This window comes from Plectropomus leopardus, chromosome 3, assembly GCF_008729295.1.
Source record: "Plectropomus leopardus isolate mb chromosome 3, YSFRI_Pleo_2.0, whole genome shotgun sequence".
Taxonomy (NCBI): Eukaryota; Metazoa; Chordata; class Actinopteri; order Perciformes; family Serranidae; genus Plectropomus; species Plectropomus leopardus.
The window spans coordinates 22,937,044-22,957,801 of NC_056465.1; the positions used below are offsets into that span (position 1 = coordinate 22,937,044).

The window sequence follows — 20,758 nt, forward strand, 5'->3', positions numbered from 1 at the left end:
CTTTTAGTATGACAAACATGCTGACAAGGAAATTTGGCCTGGATGGGGAATCACTGTGAGTCATACGTGGATGAAAATAAAGCAAATACATTTTTTAATCCTGTTTGAGTTTGAATGTTTCCTTAAAAACTATGTTGCCCAGATTTTCTTAAAAGAAATTCAGCCTTCATGGGATTTGTTGCCAGGACGAACATTTACATGGAAAACTAAGCTACACAGATAAACCATAGAGAAACACAGACATTGCATTGACTGCTGTGGACCATGACTGCGATATGCATCTTTAACAGTTATTCCAAACAATTATTTATTATCCGAGCAAGCACGCCGCGCTTGTGTAAAACACAGCGGCAGTGGATGAGAGTCTGAGGACAGAGCTGATTCGAGACCAAGACATGTGCAAGACTTCAAACAAGACTCGACTCGAGTACTACAGAAACACAACACAGCGTATTGTTTTCCCCTCCTCTACTTCAGTTGCTCCACCATTGACCATTACTGCTACTGGGGATAGTAATTGCCTGTCTTTGGTAACAGGGATGGTTACCAATAGCTATTGGGGGGAAAAAGCGTCCTGTATAGATTGTGCAATAGCTGACATGTGTCCTCTGTCCTGTAAATCAAGCTGTCTTTTTCAGGAAGATCATACTTGGTGGCAAACAGAATTGCATAGTGAAAGCGCAGCTTATAGGGAACCAATCTAAATGCCAGTGGTGTCATAATTCTATAGCTATTACACCGTGCAATCAACATTTACTTTAAAATGATACGTTAAAGCAACGAAAGTGTTTATATTCAATTTAAATGAGACGAAACTCTAAAGATTCTCTAAAAAGTCGAGCCTTTCAAGCATTTCCCAACCTGTTCAACTTAATAAAAGCTGTTCCTCGTAGTTTTCTTGATCAATAAGAAGTCAATCTCAGGTTAATAGCTCAGCCCTCCACTAATGAACAGAAGCTATCCAGATCTCTAACCACGAGCCACAGTTGAATCCAATAACATATTTTCTCTGACATAAAGTCGTTTCTCTCGCTGCACTGCATCGCCATCGCTGGTGTGACTGACAGGGTTACTCACATGTCAATAGTAAAGATTTGGTGTGAGTATGCGTGTGTGTGTACAGAGTCCATTTCCTCTGAGGATGAAGTCTATTCATACCTTCCCATTGATTCATTGATCAATTGATTTGCCTGCTAAAAGCTAATGATGTAAGTAAGTGACTCTTTCAATTTGCGAGGGGCGGTACTGGAGGCACGCAGGCTTCTTTCCAAAGACAACATCACATAGATCGTCAGCTGCATGTTCTGGCACCGAGACAAGGACAAAGTTAATATTTAAATATCCAAATATATATAAAATATCTTTTTATCCATTATATCTAAGTTTTCAGGATCTCATTTTAATATTTCTTTGAAAGAGTGGGCATTATTTTGGTGCCTCTGAGGTGGTTGTTAACTGATTGTGTGGCCATACTGACAGCTGACCTTGATATCTTGAAGAGGCTACTCACAGATGGACGTCCTTACATTAGTCTGGGTGCATTTTGTGATGCCCTGCCCTCTCTTCTTCCTGCAGCTGCTTACCTGTCTGCTCCTCTCTTCTCTCCCTTTAAGATGCCTCCTCAGGCTCACAAAAGTCTGTTCTTTTTCTCAATTTGCATTAATGTGCTTCCTCGATGCAGCGTGTAATGGACAGACCACTTCTGAATCCAGTGAATACCAAAGATGGAAGACAGACTTAAAAAGTTAACCAAGAATACTTTGGATGTTGACTGACAATAATGAGCCCCAAGTTCATTGCAATATTGATGCACAAGGTCAAAACTTATTGGATATTTATCTACATGTCTCGGTCTTGACTCACCTCAGCTTTGTTATCCAGCATCTCTCTGAATTCCTCATAGGAAATTTCATTGCCGGTGAAGTTCTGTAGCTGAGAATTTACAGAATTCAAAAGGTTCATCACCACTGGACGGCCTGGAAAGTACTGCAGATATAAAACGATAGAGCACAATAGAAAAAGGAGTTAACTCTATGAAATGACAAAGACAAAACTTTTTTTTGAAGCAGATGAGATGCAAGAAGGAATGCAACTAAAGATTTATTCTTATTATTATTATTTATCAATTGGACATGTTCTATAAAATTTCTGAAAAATTGTCAGAAATATCCCACCAACAGCCCAATACCCCAAATTATTCAATTTACGATCACAAAGGGCAAGAAAAATCAGTGCTGATTCACTTTAGAAGTGGAATCTGTCAGCTGGGTACAGGGATAACATGGCAAAGGTCTACACTTCTTTCCTGTGTATTATAACCAAAAAGACATGTTTGTTTTGGTCACAATTTTTTATTAATTTCCACATGAAAATACTAGAATGATTTGACCTTAATACGAGAATATGCTGTTGTTCTTTGATTTTAAAAATGTTCTGTTGTATCTTAAATTACAGATGGATTGTTTTTCCCTCCAATCACTGAGAGTTTTGTGTTTATTGAGTGAATTGATCAAAAATTCAGCGAGATGTTTCTGCATTTAATTTGAATACTGTGACAGGACCGGCAGCAGGTCCACTCTAACTTTCACAGAGAAGAGCGGATCAGCCGTCTGCTGTTCAGCTCCTTTTGAGGTGGCTTCATGTACATCACACTGAGCGTTATGTCACCTCTTTGATTATTACATCACACTGCTGAGTCCACATAACAGCCCCTCTGGTTGTTTGTGAAGTGTTGTGGAGCGACACATATGTTCACACTGGACAAGGTTTAAGAATAAGCAGGATTTGTTTTTGGCTTGAGTCTGACATGTAAAGCATCAGCTGGTCATCTCAAAAACACTGTTTTTCTGTTTGCTTCTTCACTTCTGTCTTAATCAATAAAATAATTTTTGATAAGGACTCAGTACTTTTACAGTACTCTGAAACCTGTAAATTGTTGAAGTAGATCTCGTTAAAGGGACAGTGTATGCCCAAATAAGAATACACATTTCCTTTCACCTTTAATGTTATTTATCATTCTAGATTGTTTTAGTGTGAGTTGCCAATTGTTGGAGATATCAGCCGAAGAGATGTCCACTTTCTCTTGAGTATAATAGAACTAGATGGCACTCTGCTTGTGGCGCTCAAAGCACAAAAAATACATTTGAAAACATAACATCGATGTCGCTCTCCAGATATAATGACCCGGTTACTCAAGATAATCCACAGACCTTGTTGTGAGAAGTTTTAGGCAGGAAATATTTTCTAACAAACTACATCGCCCACTGTATCGCTGCACAGAAAGAAGTGTGCATCTACTCATCAACAAGAGGCTCGTGCTTGTGACAGCGCAAAATGTAAAAATTAATGGCGTCCTCCTTGGCTGAGATGTAACCTTAGTTAGCTCTGTGGTGGTAGGTGAGCTAGCAGCAGATGTACACTTCCTTCTGTACAATGAGATGGTCGGCGGGTGGTGTCTGGTAGAAGGAAAATAGTTCCTATATAATAGTAATGGGGTCATGATCTGCAAAGAGACATTGCTGTTGAGTATTTCAAATGCAATTCTTTTGGCACTTTGAGCACCACAAGCCGAGTGCCATCTGGTTCCATTATATTTGAGAGAAGGCAGACATCTCCAACACTCTGCAACACACACCAAAACAATAAAGATTAATGAACAGCACTACAGCTAAGAGGAAAAGTATGTATTTTTGAATTGGGGGTGTATTGTCCCTTTTGCTCTAAATAAACTATTCAAATAAACATCTTAAACTCCTATCAACCTGATTTTTCTCACTCTGATGCAAACTTTGCGCCAAGCAGAGTGCACAAGGTTTACATACTGCACAGACGTTGTTGTTTGAGTGTGACAGCAGCCGAACTTAAGCCTCTTCCTTCATTAAGATCCATTTTCTAAGCCACTAACAACCACTTAGCCAATGTCTACTCAGTGCTTCCTCCTGTTGTATATTTACATCCGTTCAAACCAGCACTACCATAGTAACAACCACAACTGGGAGGAAACATGACACTGTAACTATCAGTGGTAGGTACACGAACAGAAAGAGGAAATCCAGCTGATGGTTGTCTGAGACCAGTGATGACAGAGTGAAGACAGACACAGACCAACGTGTCTTCACAGATAAGGTACTGACAATAGAAACAGCTGATGTCTTCAGAAAAGTGCACTTTTTCAAATTTCAGCTAAATGTGCTTCCTATTCTTACTGTAAGCCTCTCTGTGGAACAGTTTATGATAATGGTCCTGATTCTCAGAAATAAATGCAGCAAAGGGATCAAGCTCTTCTAAGACCTAAATAACAGGCAAATAGACGAGTTCCATGGAAACTTTCGTTTGGGTACGCAGTAAGGATTACTTTCCATTAACAATTGATTGGCTGATTTTTGTTTTTTTTTAATGAATAACTGATAGACTGTTTAGTCAACAGTGACAATTCTCGTTGTAATTTCCCAGGGCACAAGGGAATAGTGGTTTTCCTCAAATGTATTTTTTGTAAGACCAACAGCCCAGAACTAAGAAAATCTGTTTATTATCATGTACAACAAAGAAAAGCATCAAATCTTGCCAACTGAGAAGCTGGATCAAGCAAAGGTTTGACAGTTTTGTTTAAAAAAAGATTTTTACAGAAGTAAACAAAGATTAAAACAATTATTAAATTTTTTAAATGGGGGCAAGTTTCTGACGATACACTAAGCGTAACTGACTAATTGTTGCAGCTCCAGTTAAGCTTTTGTTGTGTGTTTTACTAATTTTTTAATGACAGAACAAGGTAAAAGCATCACTCAACTATTTTGATTTATAGTTTTTTAAGTTGTGATTAATCTGAGAGAGAACATATACAAATACAAAAAAAAGAAAGCAGATGACAGAGAGTGAGCTTGCAACATGTGGACTTTTTTTCGATTTGCTTCACTGAGTCCTTTTAAATTGGCCTGCACCATGTGTCCAACTAAATACACCTGCACACATTGGCCATCTCTCACACACACATACACATGCCTTTCAGTCCACGGCTCAGCCGTCTATTCATCGCCCACTAACAGGATCGGTGTGTTACACCCTGACCACTTAACCGGACCCCCAGTGATTTGCTTAAACCTTCTTGTCCAAGGGCAACAGAGTCCTGCTCTGTCATGCGTCGTTCCCTCTGCACCAGAACACTCCCGACTCCATGCAGTGCCTTTCACCTTTCATCAACTTGGCCTGCAGAAAACTGTGTTGCTGCGTAAACTACTAGATTTTTAACATATCAGTTTGTACTTGGCCATTACAGTCTGAACTATAAGCAACACATAAGCAGCTGCCTTACATAGTAAAATCATAGGCAAATGCACGTATACTTATAAATAAGACAAGACAATGTCAAAAAGTTAAAAATCTCTACTATTCAGCACCTCTACTATAATTGATTCCACTATTCTTACAACAGCAAACATTTTCTCTTCACCAGCAGATCCAGCTCCAAACACACACATGAACACGAAAACAGATACAAACACACACATGAACACGAAAACAGATACAAACATACACAAATTCGACACTAAAGGTGGGATGTAGAGAGCAGACAAAGGCGTCTGATGTGTTCTGCTCACTGCTGGGAAAGTGATATAATAGGTTTAGGTCTAGATCTGAGGTCCGGGTGCTAACCGGCCAGAAAAGCTCATTAAACAGCCACATGAATTTAACCAGAAGAGAAAACGCAGGTGTTTCCCGTTAATGGACTTAACTCAGCATCACCACAGCAACACTTTTCACGAGCTCTCTGGGTCCGGTGATCACCTAATAACTGAAACATTCACTACGTTCAACTTTTTATTTGTACAAACAATATTTACGGACTAACACATTAGTCAGTGTTGTTTTGCTGTGTTTCATCACTACACGCCTTACTTTACATTGATTTGTCTTCCTAACCTCCCCCTTGGCCTTGATCGTTGATGGTGCACAATTTCAATCAATATGCCAAGTGTATTTCACTGATATGTTGATGAATTATGTGCTAAAAATAGTGACAGGCTTTGAAGGCAAGACAGGGTAAGTCATAGCCAACAGTCAGGCAACAATTGGGACAGTTAAAATTGAATCTAACAAACTTGCAGTAATAAAATGAGCCACTAAAGAGGTTTAAAAAATATATACCAACATAACACTGCTCGTTTTCCGCTTATGAGATGAATGCTCATTCTTACAGTGTAAGAGATTTGTTTCAAATGTAAAGTGTACTCTAAAAAAAATCTATTATTTTTATTTTTATTGTTTGTATTATTTGTAAATGATGCATCTAAAGCAAGCCTCATGGTAACACAAGAACAACATGAAACCCATTTTAAAACCCTATTGGAAACTAGACATTTTGTAATACCCAATAACATTTTAAATGTCAGTCAATATTAGGATGTGCACAATAGTCAACACGTTGATTAAACGTTGCTACCTTCACTAGTCAGCACCAAAACTATTATTTGGTTAAACTTATTATTATGTTATGTGATTGCGTAAGCCAGATGAAAATATCGTTGTAATAATCAGGTTTTCTTACATTTACATTCCTAAAGAAAACTGTTTTATTTGTGAACTTTTTTAAGCAAACTGTTGATTTGAAGTGCCAAACATCACAAATGTGATAACGATTTAAAATGGCTCCTATACACAATATTTTCTATGTTTAATTTTTTATTATTTATGTTTAACATTACAGATTAAATTATGCTCAGTTTTCTCTGTTTTCTGAGCGTTGTCTTAACACTAATTTGCAAGACCTTTCCACAGGAGGCACTTCATAAGTTAAAACAGAAAAAAGAATCACATAAATGCACATCTACAAAGCCATACACTAAAATACATACACACACATTTTGTAGACATATTGTAAATACTGTAAAAACGCTACATTTTATCATTTCTACTTGGGCTGCACAATTAATAGAAATATTATCAAAATAGCAATATGGCCATTTCAGTATCCAGATCACAGAAGCAGAATTTTTTTGACAAAGGTTAAATGTGTCACAACATACAATTTTAAATTAAGCACTGTGGTGCTAAAGAGATGCCTCAGCCTACAAATCATGTTTCAGACATAAGAGAACATACTTGTTTGGTAAAGCCCCCAGCAAAAATTACACCACCATAATTTTAAATTTTTTTCTGTGAAATTTAAAAGTTACCATTCCCACAAAAAAATGTATTATCCGTCAAAAATAATCATAATATGACTTTGTTTTGCATATCGTGCAGCCCCAATCTCTACTAGATATCGCCTCTACATTTGTTCTCCATCTTGGGAAAACACACACAAACACAGACACTTCCCCTCCTCTCAGCCTGTATCCCTCCTGCCCCCATCCCAGTTGGACCATGACAATCCCCTTCACCCCAGCAATATGTCATCCCTGATCCGATTAGTATCAGCAGCACTTGAGAAACCGCAAGCTCCTTGTGGTGAGGTTCCCGAGATAGAGGCATCTGTTGGCTGCAACAGGGCAGACCAGGACAGGCGCGGGGGAAAAGACCGGGGTGAGGCCCTTTGGTCATAATCTAACTTCTTTCTACCCAGGGAGCATGGGAGGGATGCTGCAGACACGTGCCAAGCACAGCAGCCTCATCTTTGCACAAATGTTTACTTGTTTTCTATCATTACTAAGGGGAAACTACAACTGAAAACAGCCAAATGAAAAAAAAGAAAGTAAGAAAATAGTTTAAACCAGTCTTATTATCCATAATTACATGGACAGCTGTTTTTAAGAAGAGTATGTTTGGTGATATAGTTGTATGAGAACGTTATGTCCTGAGCTCTGGCGTGAGAAGGGCGAAGCCTGTGTCCCTTTAGACCAAAGCCCCCCTCTTAATTCTTTGTTTTATACCCCTGCCCCTCTGTCCCCTCTGGGCTGAAGGGCTTCTTTCAAGAAAAGCAGGATAGAGGTGTAATCCTTAAAAACCTCACTGTAATGCTCTCATGCTTCCCAAGATCCACTTTTTTAATCCTCATATACATGTAGAGGCTTCATAAATCCGGCTTCAGCCTGACAAGATAGTAAATCTAGTAATATTATGACTGGGTGCAATAAAAAAAAAAGATAGAACGAAAAAAAAACAACCCCAATGTTAACATGTTTGGATGGAGATGCAATGATGGGATGATTGTGGATTGAAAAGAAACAAACAAGTCATGGAATTACAATTCTTGGACAGAACAGGGTGTTTTTGTTTTTAGGTCAGAGAAAAATATATGAATACATGTAGAAAAAATTACTAAGGATGAGATGTATCAAGATGTAGAGAACAACAACTGGTCAATCGGTACAGTATTTATATGCAAATATTTTGATATTTAAGTAACTTCCGAGCAAAACTGATTCCTACAGCTTTATTTTTTGTCTTTCATTAAAGTAAACACAGCAGGGACATCATTAAATTAATCAGGACATGTGCATTTCCTTCCACCACTACAAAAAGCAGCTGAGGACTTACATTTTTGGCCAAAATTAAAGATATTTACACCATATATTGAGGCATGCAATTCACAAATTGGTGCATAAAAATTAACTAGAATGTAGGAAATTAAGTGTTTGACACTAAACATTTTCTAGCGAATAACCCCTAAATCCCCCTTTTAGTATGTTGAGATGAAACATACGCTTTTGCTTTATAGTTAACAACTATTTGAGTTTAGTATTGTAAATCAGCCAAAAATGTAATGTGAAGATGTCCAATTTGCATTTTTCACACTTTTCTGATGTCTTATTTTGAAAATTATTAATCCATTAATGAAGTAAAAACTGTCAGATTAATCAACAATGAAAATAATAATTAGTTGCAGCCCCTAAAAACATGCATGACGACTAGCCCATGCAAACTCATTCATGCCAATATATGCTGTCATGTATGCAAATACACTCCACTGATTATTCCACTTGGTAAAAATTAAAAAGTGTGTCATGATTGAGAAAATGTGTCACCAAGGTGAAGTGATGACACTCACTGTGGTCAGGACATAGTGAGTCACTTTCACGCTAATCCAATCACATGACTCACGCAGGTAGTTTTACATACTGCGTCAGTAATCAAGAAGATTGTGTTGTTTAGCTATGAAATAGTTTCTCAAACCAAAGGTCGTCTGAATAGAGACGAAAAACAACAGCAGAGGAAAAAAGGAAAGAAAACATATTAGAATATGAACACCATTTGAATCAACTGTACCAGTTCAATACATGTTTACTTTTCAAAGTGCACCAGCTGGCTCATGAGCATTTTCTGCCACTGTAGGTATCATCCACTCTCATCCCAAATCTCCTTAAATTCTTTTTTCACGTCTCCTTGCTTGTCTTATATGAGCTATTGCTATCAAGCCGACTGACTGAAAGGATTTGGCCTCTTTGTAGCGAGATCGCTCAGTCACACGACAATAAGGACTGTCACAAGTGGAAGTCAGCTGCAACAATGACTGCCTCCTCAGCTACACAAAGCCCTGCTGAGCGGCTGGTCCATCATGGTAGGGGGACAGGCTAAAAATACCACTGGGACCTGCTGCTATTGACTAAACAAACTGGAGCTAATGGGAGGCCTCAGTGCTCTGCCCCCCCCCTCACACACACACACACAAACACACATACACTAATACACACTAGCTTGCTACAACGCCTCCCTAGAGAGTGAGATATAATCAGAGAGATTGGTGGCAGACTAGGGCAGTGAGGCAGCCTGGTGTGTAGCCAATAGGGACAGGGCTAGCAGGTCAGGCCTCATCATCACAACATGTTTGCCTGGCTGGCACACTTTAGCCAGAAAAAAAGAGGGAAAAAGGGAGCATGTGATCAGCAATGGCCAAAAGTGTAAAAATAAATAAAATATTTGTGTTTTTATTACTGTATACATATTTCCTGCATGTTCTGGTTGTATTTTAGTAGAGAGGCTACTGGGAAATAAATACATATGACCATTCTAACCTTGCTAAAATAGCAAATTTTAAGGTGGCCTAAGACTTTTGCACAGAACTACACATGTAAATAATAACTTATAAATAAAACAAACAAACAAACATGATACTATGTTAAAAAATTATAACAGAACTGAAAAGAAAAAAGAGAGCAGAAAAGGAAAAAGGAAGAAGTAAAAGAGGACTATCACTTCACAAGTATTTACAGAGATTCCTGTGCGAACCAAAGGAGGGAAAGTGCATGAGGAAAAAGAGGAGGAGGAGTAGGAGAAGGAGGAGGAGGAGCAGTTGTGTCTATGTAAAGTCTGTGGGCAGCTACTGGGTGGCAGCCACACTTCAATCCTCCTGGGAGCCAACATAAGGGGGTCAACAACACCCATGAGAGTGTTTGTGCTCCTGCTCTACTCAATGGCATCCACCTCTGCCTCAATGTGTGCGGCCAAAAACTAAACTTCATTTGACAAAATGATTAATTAGGTAAATTCTCTAAATAATCAATTGGTTTCTAAATTTAAAAAGACATGTTAGGAGGAGGGAAACTTGAGCTACATGCTGCAAAACAACAAATCTACAATGAGAGCAGATATTCTGCTGTCTCACTCTCCATCTAGTGGCGACCTGCGGTGACTACACATTTCTGCTGACTGAATATTAAACTATCTGGGTTTTAACTTTGTAACGAGGCTCATCAGTTTTGTTTCCTGATCAAATTACAGACAACAAAACTGAATTTATTTTCTAGAAACAAATCAGTTCAAACAGATTTTATATCCCTGTGAATTCAAACGGTTGTCTTTACTGATCACAGTAGTTACAGTAAATAAATCCTCTGTGCCCTGCTCACAAGGACAGCCAGGAAAATGTTTTCAATAATGAAAAGTAAAGAGTAAAATGAGGGGGAAAGTGAATGAGCTGTTGTATTATTTACAAGTCCTTAAAAAAATGACAACAGTAAGTGAATCAAATACAATATGTTTGCAGGTTAAGGGTTATCTCTTTAAATCAGATATTTTACTTCATTGATTTCATTACACAATATTCACCCATTTTCAATGCTTTCAATATTTAAAAATGAAAAGTACTGAGACCAGATCACTGAATATTGTTTGGTTTACATATTTTATGTGTCTTGTTTGTGCAGTCTATGTGTGTATACTCTGATAACTTTACCTTTGCCAGGACAGAGATGTACTTCTTGAGAGCAGTCAGATCATCTCCTCTGATGGCAGTATGAGCAGCCAGCTCCACACGTAGAGAGTAGTGCAGCGTTGACTCCAGGTCTGCCATGTACACCCTAGACCTGGGCACACGATCAAAAACATCATGTCAAAAAACAATGAGGAAGAGCCCACAAATATTCTTCTGTGCAGTTCGTACCTGTTGAAGGGTCTCCAGGGCTCCTCTGTTCTGTTGGCGAGGACCTCTGTGATGACCGGTGGAGGCTTCCCTGACCGCACCACTCCTGGCAGCCTCTGGAGGGCGTAAGAGTAGAAAGCGCGAGCCTCAATGTTGCTGAGGGAAAGAAGGACAGGTGAGGATGACCCTTAGGTCACTCATCATAAACTATATGTACAAAAGTATGTGGACACTGTCCTGTTCCAACATGACAGTGATCAAATGCATAAAGAAAGGTCCATAAACAAATGGTTTTCTGGTTTGGTGTGAAACAATCTGGCCCATCTGACACCTTTGGGATGAACTGCAACGACAGCCTAATCATCACCCAACAGCAGTGGCTGACCACACTGATGCTCTGTAGCTGAATTGGAGGAAATCTCTGCAGTCGGGTTCCAAAATCTTGTATAAAGCTCCCACTGAAGAGTGGAGGTGGTTACAGAAGAATGTTAATGGCCATTGTTTTGGAACAAGATGTTCAAAAATCACATGTGGGTGTAAGGTAATACCGAATGCACTAGGTAAACTTCCAGCGTACTTCTGTAACATTATCTGTCTTAGTAACCAGCAATGTTTCTCCAACTGGTTGCTTTTTAATGTGCCTGGGTTTTGACAGATCTGGGGAAAACTACATGTTCCTACAATGTGCACTGGTCATGGAAAAAAAAAAAATCCAAATTGATCTAAAATTAGAAACTTGGTTGTTTTTCTTGAGAGGGCACTGTGTTAAATAGCTGTTCTTCCTTTGTATTGTCAATTAGCTGCTGTATTTTCAAAATTGTAATTTTGTACAAGATTTTTCATAATCTCAGTGGGACTGCCTGGTAAAATAAATTCAACATCAATTTTTTTTTTTTTTTATAAATTATTTGGCTGTCCCAGTTTGTATAGCCATGTGTTAAGACTCTAATCCTGCATTGCACCTGAAACAAATGCACTGTTGGTTTTTTTTTTTTATTTCAACCTTTTGTTTTAGCAGTCCACTGCTATAAAAAATGTTTTATGACCTGTATTTTTTGTGGCCATATATTTTACACACTTACGGGAATGCATTTTAAACACTGAGCAGATGGTGCCAGAGTAGCGTGGAACTGAAAGAGAGATCGCTGATCATTTAGCCATGTGATAACCCTGCAACTGGAACCACAGCCATTAATGTGCTCTCTCTCTCCCTCCACCTCTCACATCCTCCCCTCATTTGCTTTCTCCTCTTGTCAGGGACAGAGAGAGAGAGTGAGTGAGAGAGAGAGAGAGCATCGTAAAAATGGAACAGGATGGTAATAAGGAGGATGGATACTCTAGGCCCACGCTCACTCACACCAGCCCGGGACTCAATTACACCTGCGTGTCTGGTGGGAGTGTACAGATGTGGAGGGAGAGCCATTCATCCAGTGATCCCCAGGGCCTGCAGGCAGGCAGGCATCAGGGTGGGCTGGGAGGGAATGCATTCACCTGGGACCAGTACACATTACATGCATGACGGATGTGAGACGCCCCCGCACACACGCAGCCACACACACACACACACACACACACACACACAGGCAAACTCCGCTCTCCCAGGATCAATCAGACATTCAGTGATGATGGGAGGCCATCTGTTGCCGTGTGCGGCTGGGGCTTGTTTGGCAGGTGAAGCCAGAAAAGCTATGGCATTGTTTTCATGCAAGAAATTAAAAAACCTCCCCTCTGTACAGTGATGGAGATGAGGGGGGTTGGAAGGGGAGAGATGGAGGGTGAATAAATAAATCAGCAATAAATCATTTCCTTTTTGCATTTGTCAACTAAAAAGAGTCCTCTTTGCATGCCAAGTTATTGAAACAGCCAAACAAAGAGGCAGAAACAGCAGATGAATTTGCAGGGTGAGGAATGATCAGCGCCGCTTTATGATAGTGAATAATGGGAGCGATTTTGATGCTCTGATCCCATTAAGAGGCCAGATGTTTAAAAGTATTCTCATGAATAGGGTTCAGATAATGAGCACACGATGAAGGTTTACGGCAGAAAGCAAAGTTGTCGAATACGGAACAATAGGAGCCAAAGGGAAACAAACTTGGTGTTTGTGTATTTCAGACCAGACTAAATGGAAACTGGAAAATGCATTTCCTGCGGAACATACGTGTGGATGCTTAAAGCTGAAATTAATTCAAAACCATGGCTGAAAATGGAGAAATATATTACAAATTGCCGGAAATATCTTTGAAAGTGGAAAAATGAAAGCTGAACTTCTTTAAACTAAAGAAGCTACGAGTTGAACAGAAAGAATGAAAAGGTTAAAAAAAAAAATTAAGATTTGAATAACAATTGTGTGGCTGCTGAAAGCATCCATACTTACTAAATGTATACAGGAAGCAGTAAGTTCTGCAGGATATTTGCACCTTAACTATATTTATAAAGGAGGTGCCTGTCACTGTGTAGTCATTATTAGTGTTACAGTTCAGCTTAACCACTCTCTGGCTTCGTGTCTGCATATTTACATAGTGGGTTTGTCATTTTTAAGGCTGTCCTAAACCAGCTAGTGTTGAATGGAAGTGAACAATAAAAACTTCACACTATAAGTCTGCTGCGCCGCTGACTTCATTCTCCTGAACCTCTCATTTTTAGTACAGAAGCAAAACAGGGCAAACGCTGCAAACTGAATCCTGCAAACCCACACAGGTATTTCCACTTATTCTGGTTAATAAGACCTCTGCTCAGGTGAAAGTGGAACAGAACCACGCCACCTCTGTGTAACCTCTCCCAACCTCATAGCGCAGTCAGAACAAAATCTGGCTGGTGTAATTTACTCGTGGAGTGTGGCTAAAAACATGAGGTGATAGGAAATAAGGTGGATTTCAAAAACTTTCAATTTCTTATTAAAAGAAGAACACACCATATGTTTTGAGGTATGTAATATAAATAAAAGGCTGAACAAGTGAGGTATAACCATGTTGACATATGTTTAGGTTATAGTGGAGAGAGGTGAATGCATCTCACACCTTTTTACAACATGTATAGACTGTCCTCAACATCTGTGTGACTTAAAACAGATGTTGAGGACAAAAAAACAATTCTCACCTGTATCAACTGATGCCTGAAATGTTAACACATCACATCCTTTAGCAGGGTGGGACCTACCAGACCAGACACTGACTGTAAAAGCAAATGTAAGGCAGATCCCTATTTTGTTATATAAACAGTAGGGACAACGTGTAATGAAAATGTAAAAAAATGCTAATTATTATTATTGTCGTAAATCTCAGGACTACATTATGTTTGTTTTTAAGGACACAGAATCTGAAATTTTACAAATCTTTGCAAATATTATCTTATATTTTCTTAAAGGTGTATCATGCAGGACTCTTCAGTTATTGTTTTTAAACATTGGCATTAACGTTAAAGAGTAACTAAACCCCCAAATCACTCTTTCCTGTTGATAAGAAATAAATTTGGGTATTTGTTTTGTTGATTGATTCAGGTCCAACTTTTGCGACTGAGTGCAAAGTATTAAAATTCTACATATTGTGTTATAAATATGCATAATGACTTCCCTCTAAAGGTTGAAACCTGGCAGTTGCAGTTGAATTTTGATACTGGCTGATCTTGGTGGCAGGAGCCTGCTTTCCTCATGAACCAAGACCCTTATTGCCACCCTGTCACAGGGGGGCAGGGAGGTGCTGTGGATCAAGAAGTGGCATGATTGGATGACTGGACGTGTCTTTCCAAGCCTGTAGAGCCTACAGTGGCCTTTAGGTGACGTAAAAAGGTAAAAGGCCCTTTCTAGAGCCTGGCTGCGGTCGAATAGTAAAAAAAATTACATCGTAGGTCTTCTTAAGATATATAATTTTCACTTTTGCTTGACCTCAATTTAAATCTTAACAAGGTCAAGGAATGATGTGAAGGAGAAGCCATAAGGATTTTACAAAAGACAACTGCAAGCGGCCAATTACCGTCAGGATGACAATACTGAAAATCTAAATTGCATACCAGTTTGTAATACAGTGGACATTAAAGACTGCACAGATACTCACACTTTAAGTCTGGTGAAGTTGCCTCCAGGAGAGTAAAGGTAGCAGGATGGAAACTCAGTCACTCCCAATTTAGTTACCAGACCTTCCTCAGTGTTCAGCACTCTCCGTACTGCAACGTTTTCAAACTGCAGCAGGTCCAGAGTTACCTGAAGAACACAGCACACACACACAGTTAAATATCGTTTTATAAAGTCCATGAATGTAGAGTTTTGTTAAGTGGTGGCACATAACTTGAGATAAATTATATTTGGTATTTCTCGAGCTACATCTTCTCTGTTTCCCAAAAATAAATAATACTCTAGAAGGGAAATAACACACAGCTCAAGTCGAAGGAAACATGAGCCGTTACCTCTCGGCCGACGTAGGACTTAGTGTCCTCAAAGATCAGAGCCAGGTGTTGAACATTGTTGGTCTCAAAGAAGCTGTCAATCTCTGCTTGGCTGGAGAGAGAGAAAAGAGCAGACAAAACCCATGAGACTGGAATCCGAGGTACAAGTTCTGCTTAGCCGTGAAAAAATGCCAAACATTACTAATAAATCTTAAAGGAATCAGCCATTGATACAGTAGAAAAGAGGAAAAATTAAATATGTGAAGGATTTTATGGACATATTTTATCTGAATTAAAAAGATGTAAGTGTATTTAGATCTTTATTACTGAGTTTTGGTTGCCTTGTGTCTCCTATTTTTATCTGAAGAGCACCCACACCCACAACCATAAATATTAGAACTACTGTGTAGTTTCAAGTATGTCATTTCTGCTTGAAAATGTTCTTTTGGATGAGAAATGTTGTAATGCAAAACAGCATTGTGGTTCAAATCCATGTTTATTCTTTATAAAAGAAGAAAAGACATAAAAAGGAGAAAAAGAGGAAGAAGAAAATGAAGAAAATGTTATGACTCTGCGAGGAGAACAGTACTTTCCTTTCAACTAAAAAAAGAAATAAACTTGACTTCCTGCTTCCTTTTCCTGCACCGCTATGGTAATAAACTCTCTACACCAATCTATCTATGTCTGAATAGATACAGTATCTGGCAGTATGTGGGAAAGGCAGGATGGCCTAGCAGTGAAGACTCTCCTTCCTAGTGCAAACATTTTGATCTCTCATTCTGTCACTAATAAATAACAGTGCAGCAGCTAATGGTGAGATTATATGGGAGTGTGTGTTTCTACAGCAACAAACGCAAAAGACTGCAACCAAGGATAAGAGAAACACTGAAGCTAAACATGGAACTACAAATCACAACGCTGTGGGATCAAATGACGTGAAAACAGCAGTTCGTCACATATTTAACAGAAGCATAAGATAAGTAGGTGTACTTCTAGAATATATTGTCCCAGAAAAAAATTACAATAAACAATATTGTTGCCTTTTTAAGACCCTTTTGTACCACTGATATAATGATAATATCATAGTAAAATAATATAAGTACACCCTTTCAAAGATCAGCCAACTTAATTTACCAGAAATAACAGTAAAACATGTCTCAGCATTGTTTTTTTTCTACTGATTCGGCTTAGGAACTATGTAAAAACACAAAATTTTGGTGCCATTTTTACGTAAACAAACATGTTAACGTACGGGTATATCGTACAATATTTGAATCAGCTCACTTACATTTAGTCTTTATACTGTGTATGTAACTACAGGTTTAAAATAGGGCCGCACAATTAATTGAAATATTATCAAAATCACAGTCTGGCCAAGTGCAATATCCAAATTATTGGAGCTGCATTTTTTTTGATAGAGGTTAAATTTGTCACAACATACTATTATAAATAAAATCTTGTAGAGCCACAGAGATGTCCTGGCCTTTAAATCATATCCTGGATGTAAGGAAACATAAATGTTTGGTGTAGACACCAGCAAAACTCACATCATTGTAATTTTTACATTTTTTCAGTGACAATAAAATGCAAAAATCACCATTCCCTATAAAATTGTAACTCATATCACAGTATCTGTAAAAAAGAATCACAATATGATGATTATAATATTTTAATTTTATTATTATTATTATTATTATTATTATTTATTATTATTATTATTTATTCACAGCCTCCTGATAGAGTATATAACAGCACATATTACTAACATATTGTAAACATAGTCATACTTTCTGTAATCAAAAATAAACTAAGTATACAGAATACATATAGATATACAAAGATATGACAATGAAAATGATGTGTGTGTGTGTGTGTGTGGTGTGTGTGTGTGAGTGTGTGTGCACGCGCAGACGTGTGTGCGTGTGTACCTTGTGGGCTCCAGTGGGGGGCAGGCGGGGGGCCAGGGCTCCCTATGGTTTTCCAGTTTGTCTATGACCCTGTGACGGAGCACCCGGACATCGTGCGTGGCAACTGGAGGTCAAAGAGCATCAAGAGAGCATTAAACACTGCTGCTGGTTATTCATTAACTAAAGCATGTAAACAAAACAACAGCAAACTGTAGACAATTTCATTTTATATTATTATTATTATATAATATTATTTTTTATAATTATTTTTGTTGCCTCTTTGGTGTAGCAGTACCTTTAAAAGGTTGTCCTGTGGCATTAGCCTTGGAATAAGCATGGAAGAACTGCAAAGTGAAAGAGAGAGCAGGTATGGGTTACGTAGGAAGTGCAGAGATATAGAGAAGTGAGATCAGATGACACGGCCCTCACACGGCCCATGAGAGAAGCAAAGACGTGTTGTGTAATATTCAGTTTGGTGGGGGTGGGTGGTAAGTTGTGGGGGGCCAGCTTTCTCCTCTGTCTGCCTTGACCCCTAAATCCTTCCTGGTTAAAATGAGTCGCAGATGTTAAAGCTCCGTTGTGTGTTCAAACAGAAGGAGCTCTTTGTTTCATTGGCTCTAACTGGATGACAGAGAGGAGAGAGGCTGACACACACAACATTGCTGACTAATCAGATATGCTACAAATACAAACGCAGATGTTTTACGCTGGAGTGCTTCTGCAGTGTGCAAAAGTTTACACAACTTTTGAATAGACTGATATATTTACAGTATCTAAACCAAGCTGTCACATTTTCTTTAAACGCTTAAAAAATGAAATTACTTTACTACTGATACAAGGAGAAAGTCCCTTGTTAACTTACTAACAACTTTTATGTCGTTTGTTTTTTTTTGTTTTTGCTTCAGTGTTTATTCACAACCCCAATTCCAGAAAAGTTTGGACGCTGTGTATATAAAAGCAAGATGCCATGATTTGTCCTTTTCGACATATACAGTAGGGAAAATAAGTATTCAACTAATCTTTTTTTTTTTCATTAAACATATTTCTAATGCATATATGTGCATGAGATTTACACCAGACATTGGTATTAACTCAGTTAAACTACACAGATAAAGAAATTCTAACATTTTATTTAATAAAAGTGATGTGCAACAAAGTGAAATGAGACAGAAAAAAAACATTTTTCAACACGTTAACTGATTTTTTTCAATACTTAGAGAAGCCTTTGTTTGCAACCCCAGCTTCAAAACACTTCCTGTACAAAGAAACTAATCTCTTGCAGTGTTCGGGTGGGATTTTGGCCCATTCTTCCACATAGACAGTATTTAAATCTTGAAGATTTTGGGGGGCTGCTTGAGAAAGAAATTTCACTTTGAAAACTTCAACATTTAGTATCCTCAGTTCCCAAACTCTTAGTAGGGAATGAGGGAAGGAGTATTGTTAAAGAAAAGGTGATGTAACTCACCGATAAATGTGCCCCTGTCTCAATTATTTTGGTAACATGTTGCAGGCATTAAATTCAGTAAAAAATGTTAAGTTTCAGTATCAGTTTGAACATTTAACATCATATTTTTGTCCTGTTTTCGGTTGAATATAGGTCAAAAAGGATTTGCAAATCACTGCATTTTGCTCTGTTTTTTTGACAGCATCCCAACTTTTTTCAGAACTAGGGTTGTATAATGGTGTCAGAAACATCAATAATAGCAAAATACATTTTAAAAAGTGAACTCTGTGACTAAATCACATTAACAGATAGGACAGACAGAGCCCCGTGAATTAGGAATGAAAAGTTCTTTAACTGCTACCTGTTAAATAACTGAAAAATACCTGCTAATAAGTCCTTTGTTTTCCACACATGCCTTTGGACATTATAAACTACATGCTAATCTAAACCAAACATACAGTAGCAGTGTTGAAAAAAAGGAGCTCCTGGTCATGCTCGAGCAAAACTGTGAACATTCCTGATTTTATGGTCACTTCAGAAAACGTATCAGAGAAGCATGGAGGTGAAGGGACTAGAAATTGTAGCTTTCTGAATGTAGTCTGGTGTGTTGCTGCAAGATAGAGACTGCAGCACGGCTGAAATATGGTGCAGCTCTTTCTGATGCGTCCCCTTATTCAAGTCAGGTAATAAAGGATAAGGAAAGATAAAGGGCTTTTTTAAAAGTCCAGTGTGTAGGATTTAACTGCATTTATTGACAGAAATGGTATATCATATTCATAACTAACTATGTTTTCATTTGTTTAGAATGACAAATCAAACACTGCCTCTAGACAGGGACATTCGTGTTTTCACACGTGCTTGGCACACAGGAGAAATTTCAGTACTACACACTGGACCTTTGCTGTTTTGCTTCAACAGCATCTCTTTTTCTCTGTTTTTTTAAATGAAGGAAAAACCAAACAGTTCCTCATCAAATTAGGCCTGAAAAAAAAGAAAAATAAAATTACCTAAAAATTTGTGAAAACAAAACAAAGCAGACATGGAAAAAGTGCTTAAAAGATCACAAAAATTCTATTACAAATACAAAAAATAAACCAAAAATATAAACTAATTAATTAAAAAAAATCTAAATCAACCAATTTCTTGCTATTTGCTGAACATTTCTTTCCAAGTTGCAAAATGCCATTTTCTTTTTTACCATGGTTTTTAAAAGAAACTGCACCAATATGATCAAAGTTGAGGGGTTTGAATACTTGTGAAGGATGTATCAAAGCACCACAAAAAAGTGATATCCAGGTTTCAAATGGGTTAACAGTAAGATAAAATTGGCTTCATACTTGCTTCATACTTTTCTTTCTTTGAAAGTCCATAAAGTTAGCAACAGTGCAAAATGTTTATCATCTTCTAATCATATCCATCCCTCATCGTCAGCTCGACTGGATAAATAAGTGAATTTCATACACCAGCCATCATAAAAGAATGGAAACTATAGTGTGCAGGGCTTATGTAAAGTAAACAGTTTACATACTGTGTATTACCTTTATAGTGGGATAGGCTCTGATGTTGTAGTGGGTGCAGACCTTGCTGTTCTCCAATATGGCGCAGTCGATAGCTGCCAGGTCCACAGCTGGCTTCCACTCTGAGGAACAGACATCAAACAGAGTCACAGTAAATATTTAGTGTACTGTCGACTGGACCTGGTGCTGACACTGGATGGGGTACTGTGCTGACCTTGTG

At 38.2% G+C, this 20,758-nt stretch overlaps 1 protein-coding gene across 1 annotated transcript in view; it reads right to left on the minus strand.

Moving 5' to 3' along the window:
- Window positions 1-20,758, minus strand: part of qsox1 (quiescin Q6 sulfhydryl oxidase 1) — a 36,156-nt gene that overhangs the window by 13,112 nt on the left and 2,286 nt on the right. Inside the window, exons 2-9 of the mRNA XM_042483986.1 lie at window positions 20,560-20,660; window positions 17,873-17,921; window positions 17,599-17,701; window positions 15,692-15,782; window positions 15,343-15,488; window positions 11,315-11,449; window positions 11,108-11,237; window positions 1,864-1,986 (exon numbers count right to left, since the gene is read on the minus strand). Coding sequence (XP_042339920.1) covers window positions 1,864-1,986; window positions 11,108-11,237; window positions 11,315-11,449; window positions 15,343-15,488; window positions 15,692-15,782; window positions 17,599-17,701; window positions 17,873-17,921; window positions 20,560-20,660 — 878 coding nt within the window. The remainder of the gene's footprint in view (window positions 1-1,863; window positions 1,987-11,107; window positions 11,238-11,314; window positions 11,450-15,342; window positions 15,489-15,691; window positions 15,783-17,598; window positions 17,702-17,872; window positions 17,922-20,559; window positions 20,661-20,758) is intronic.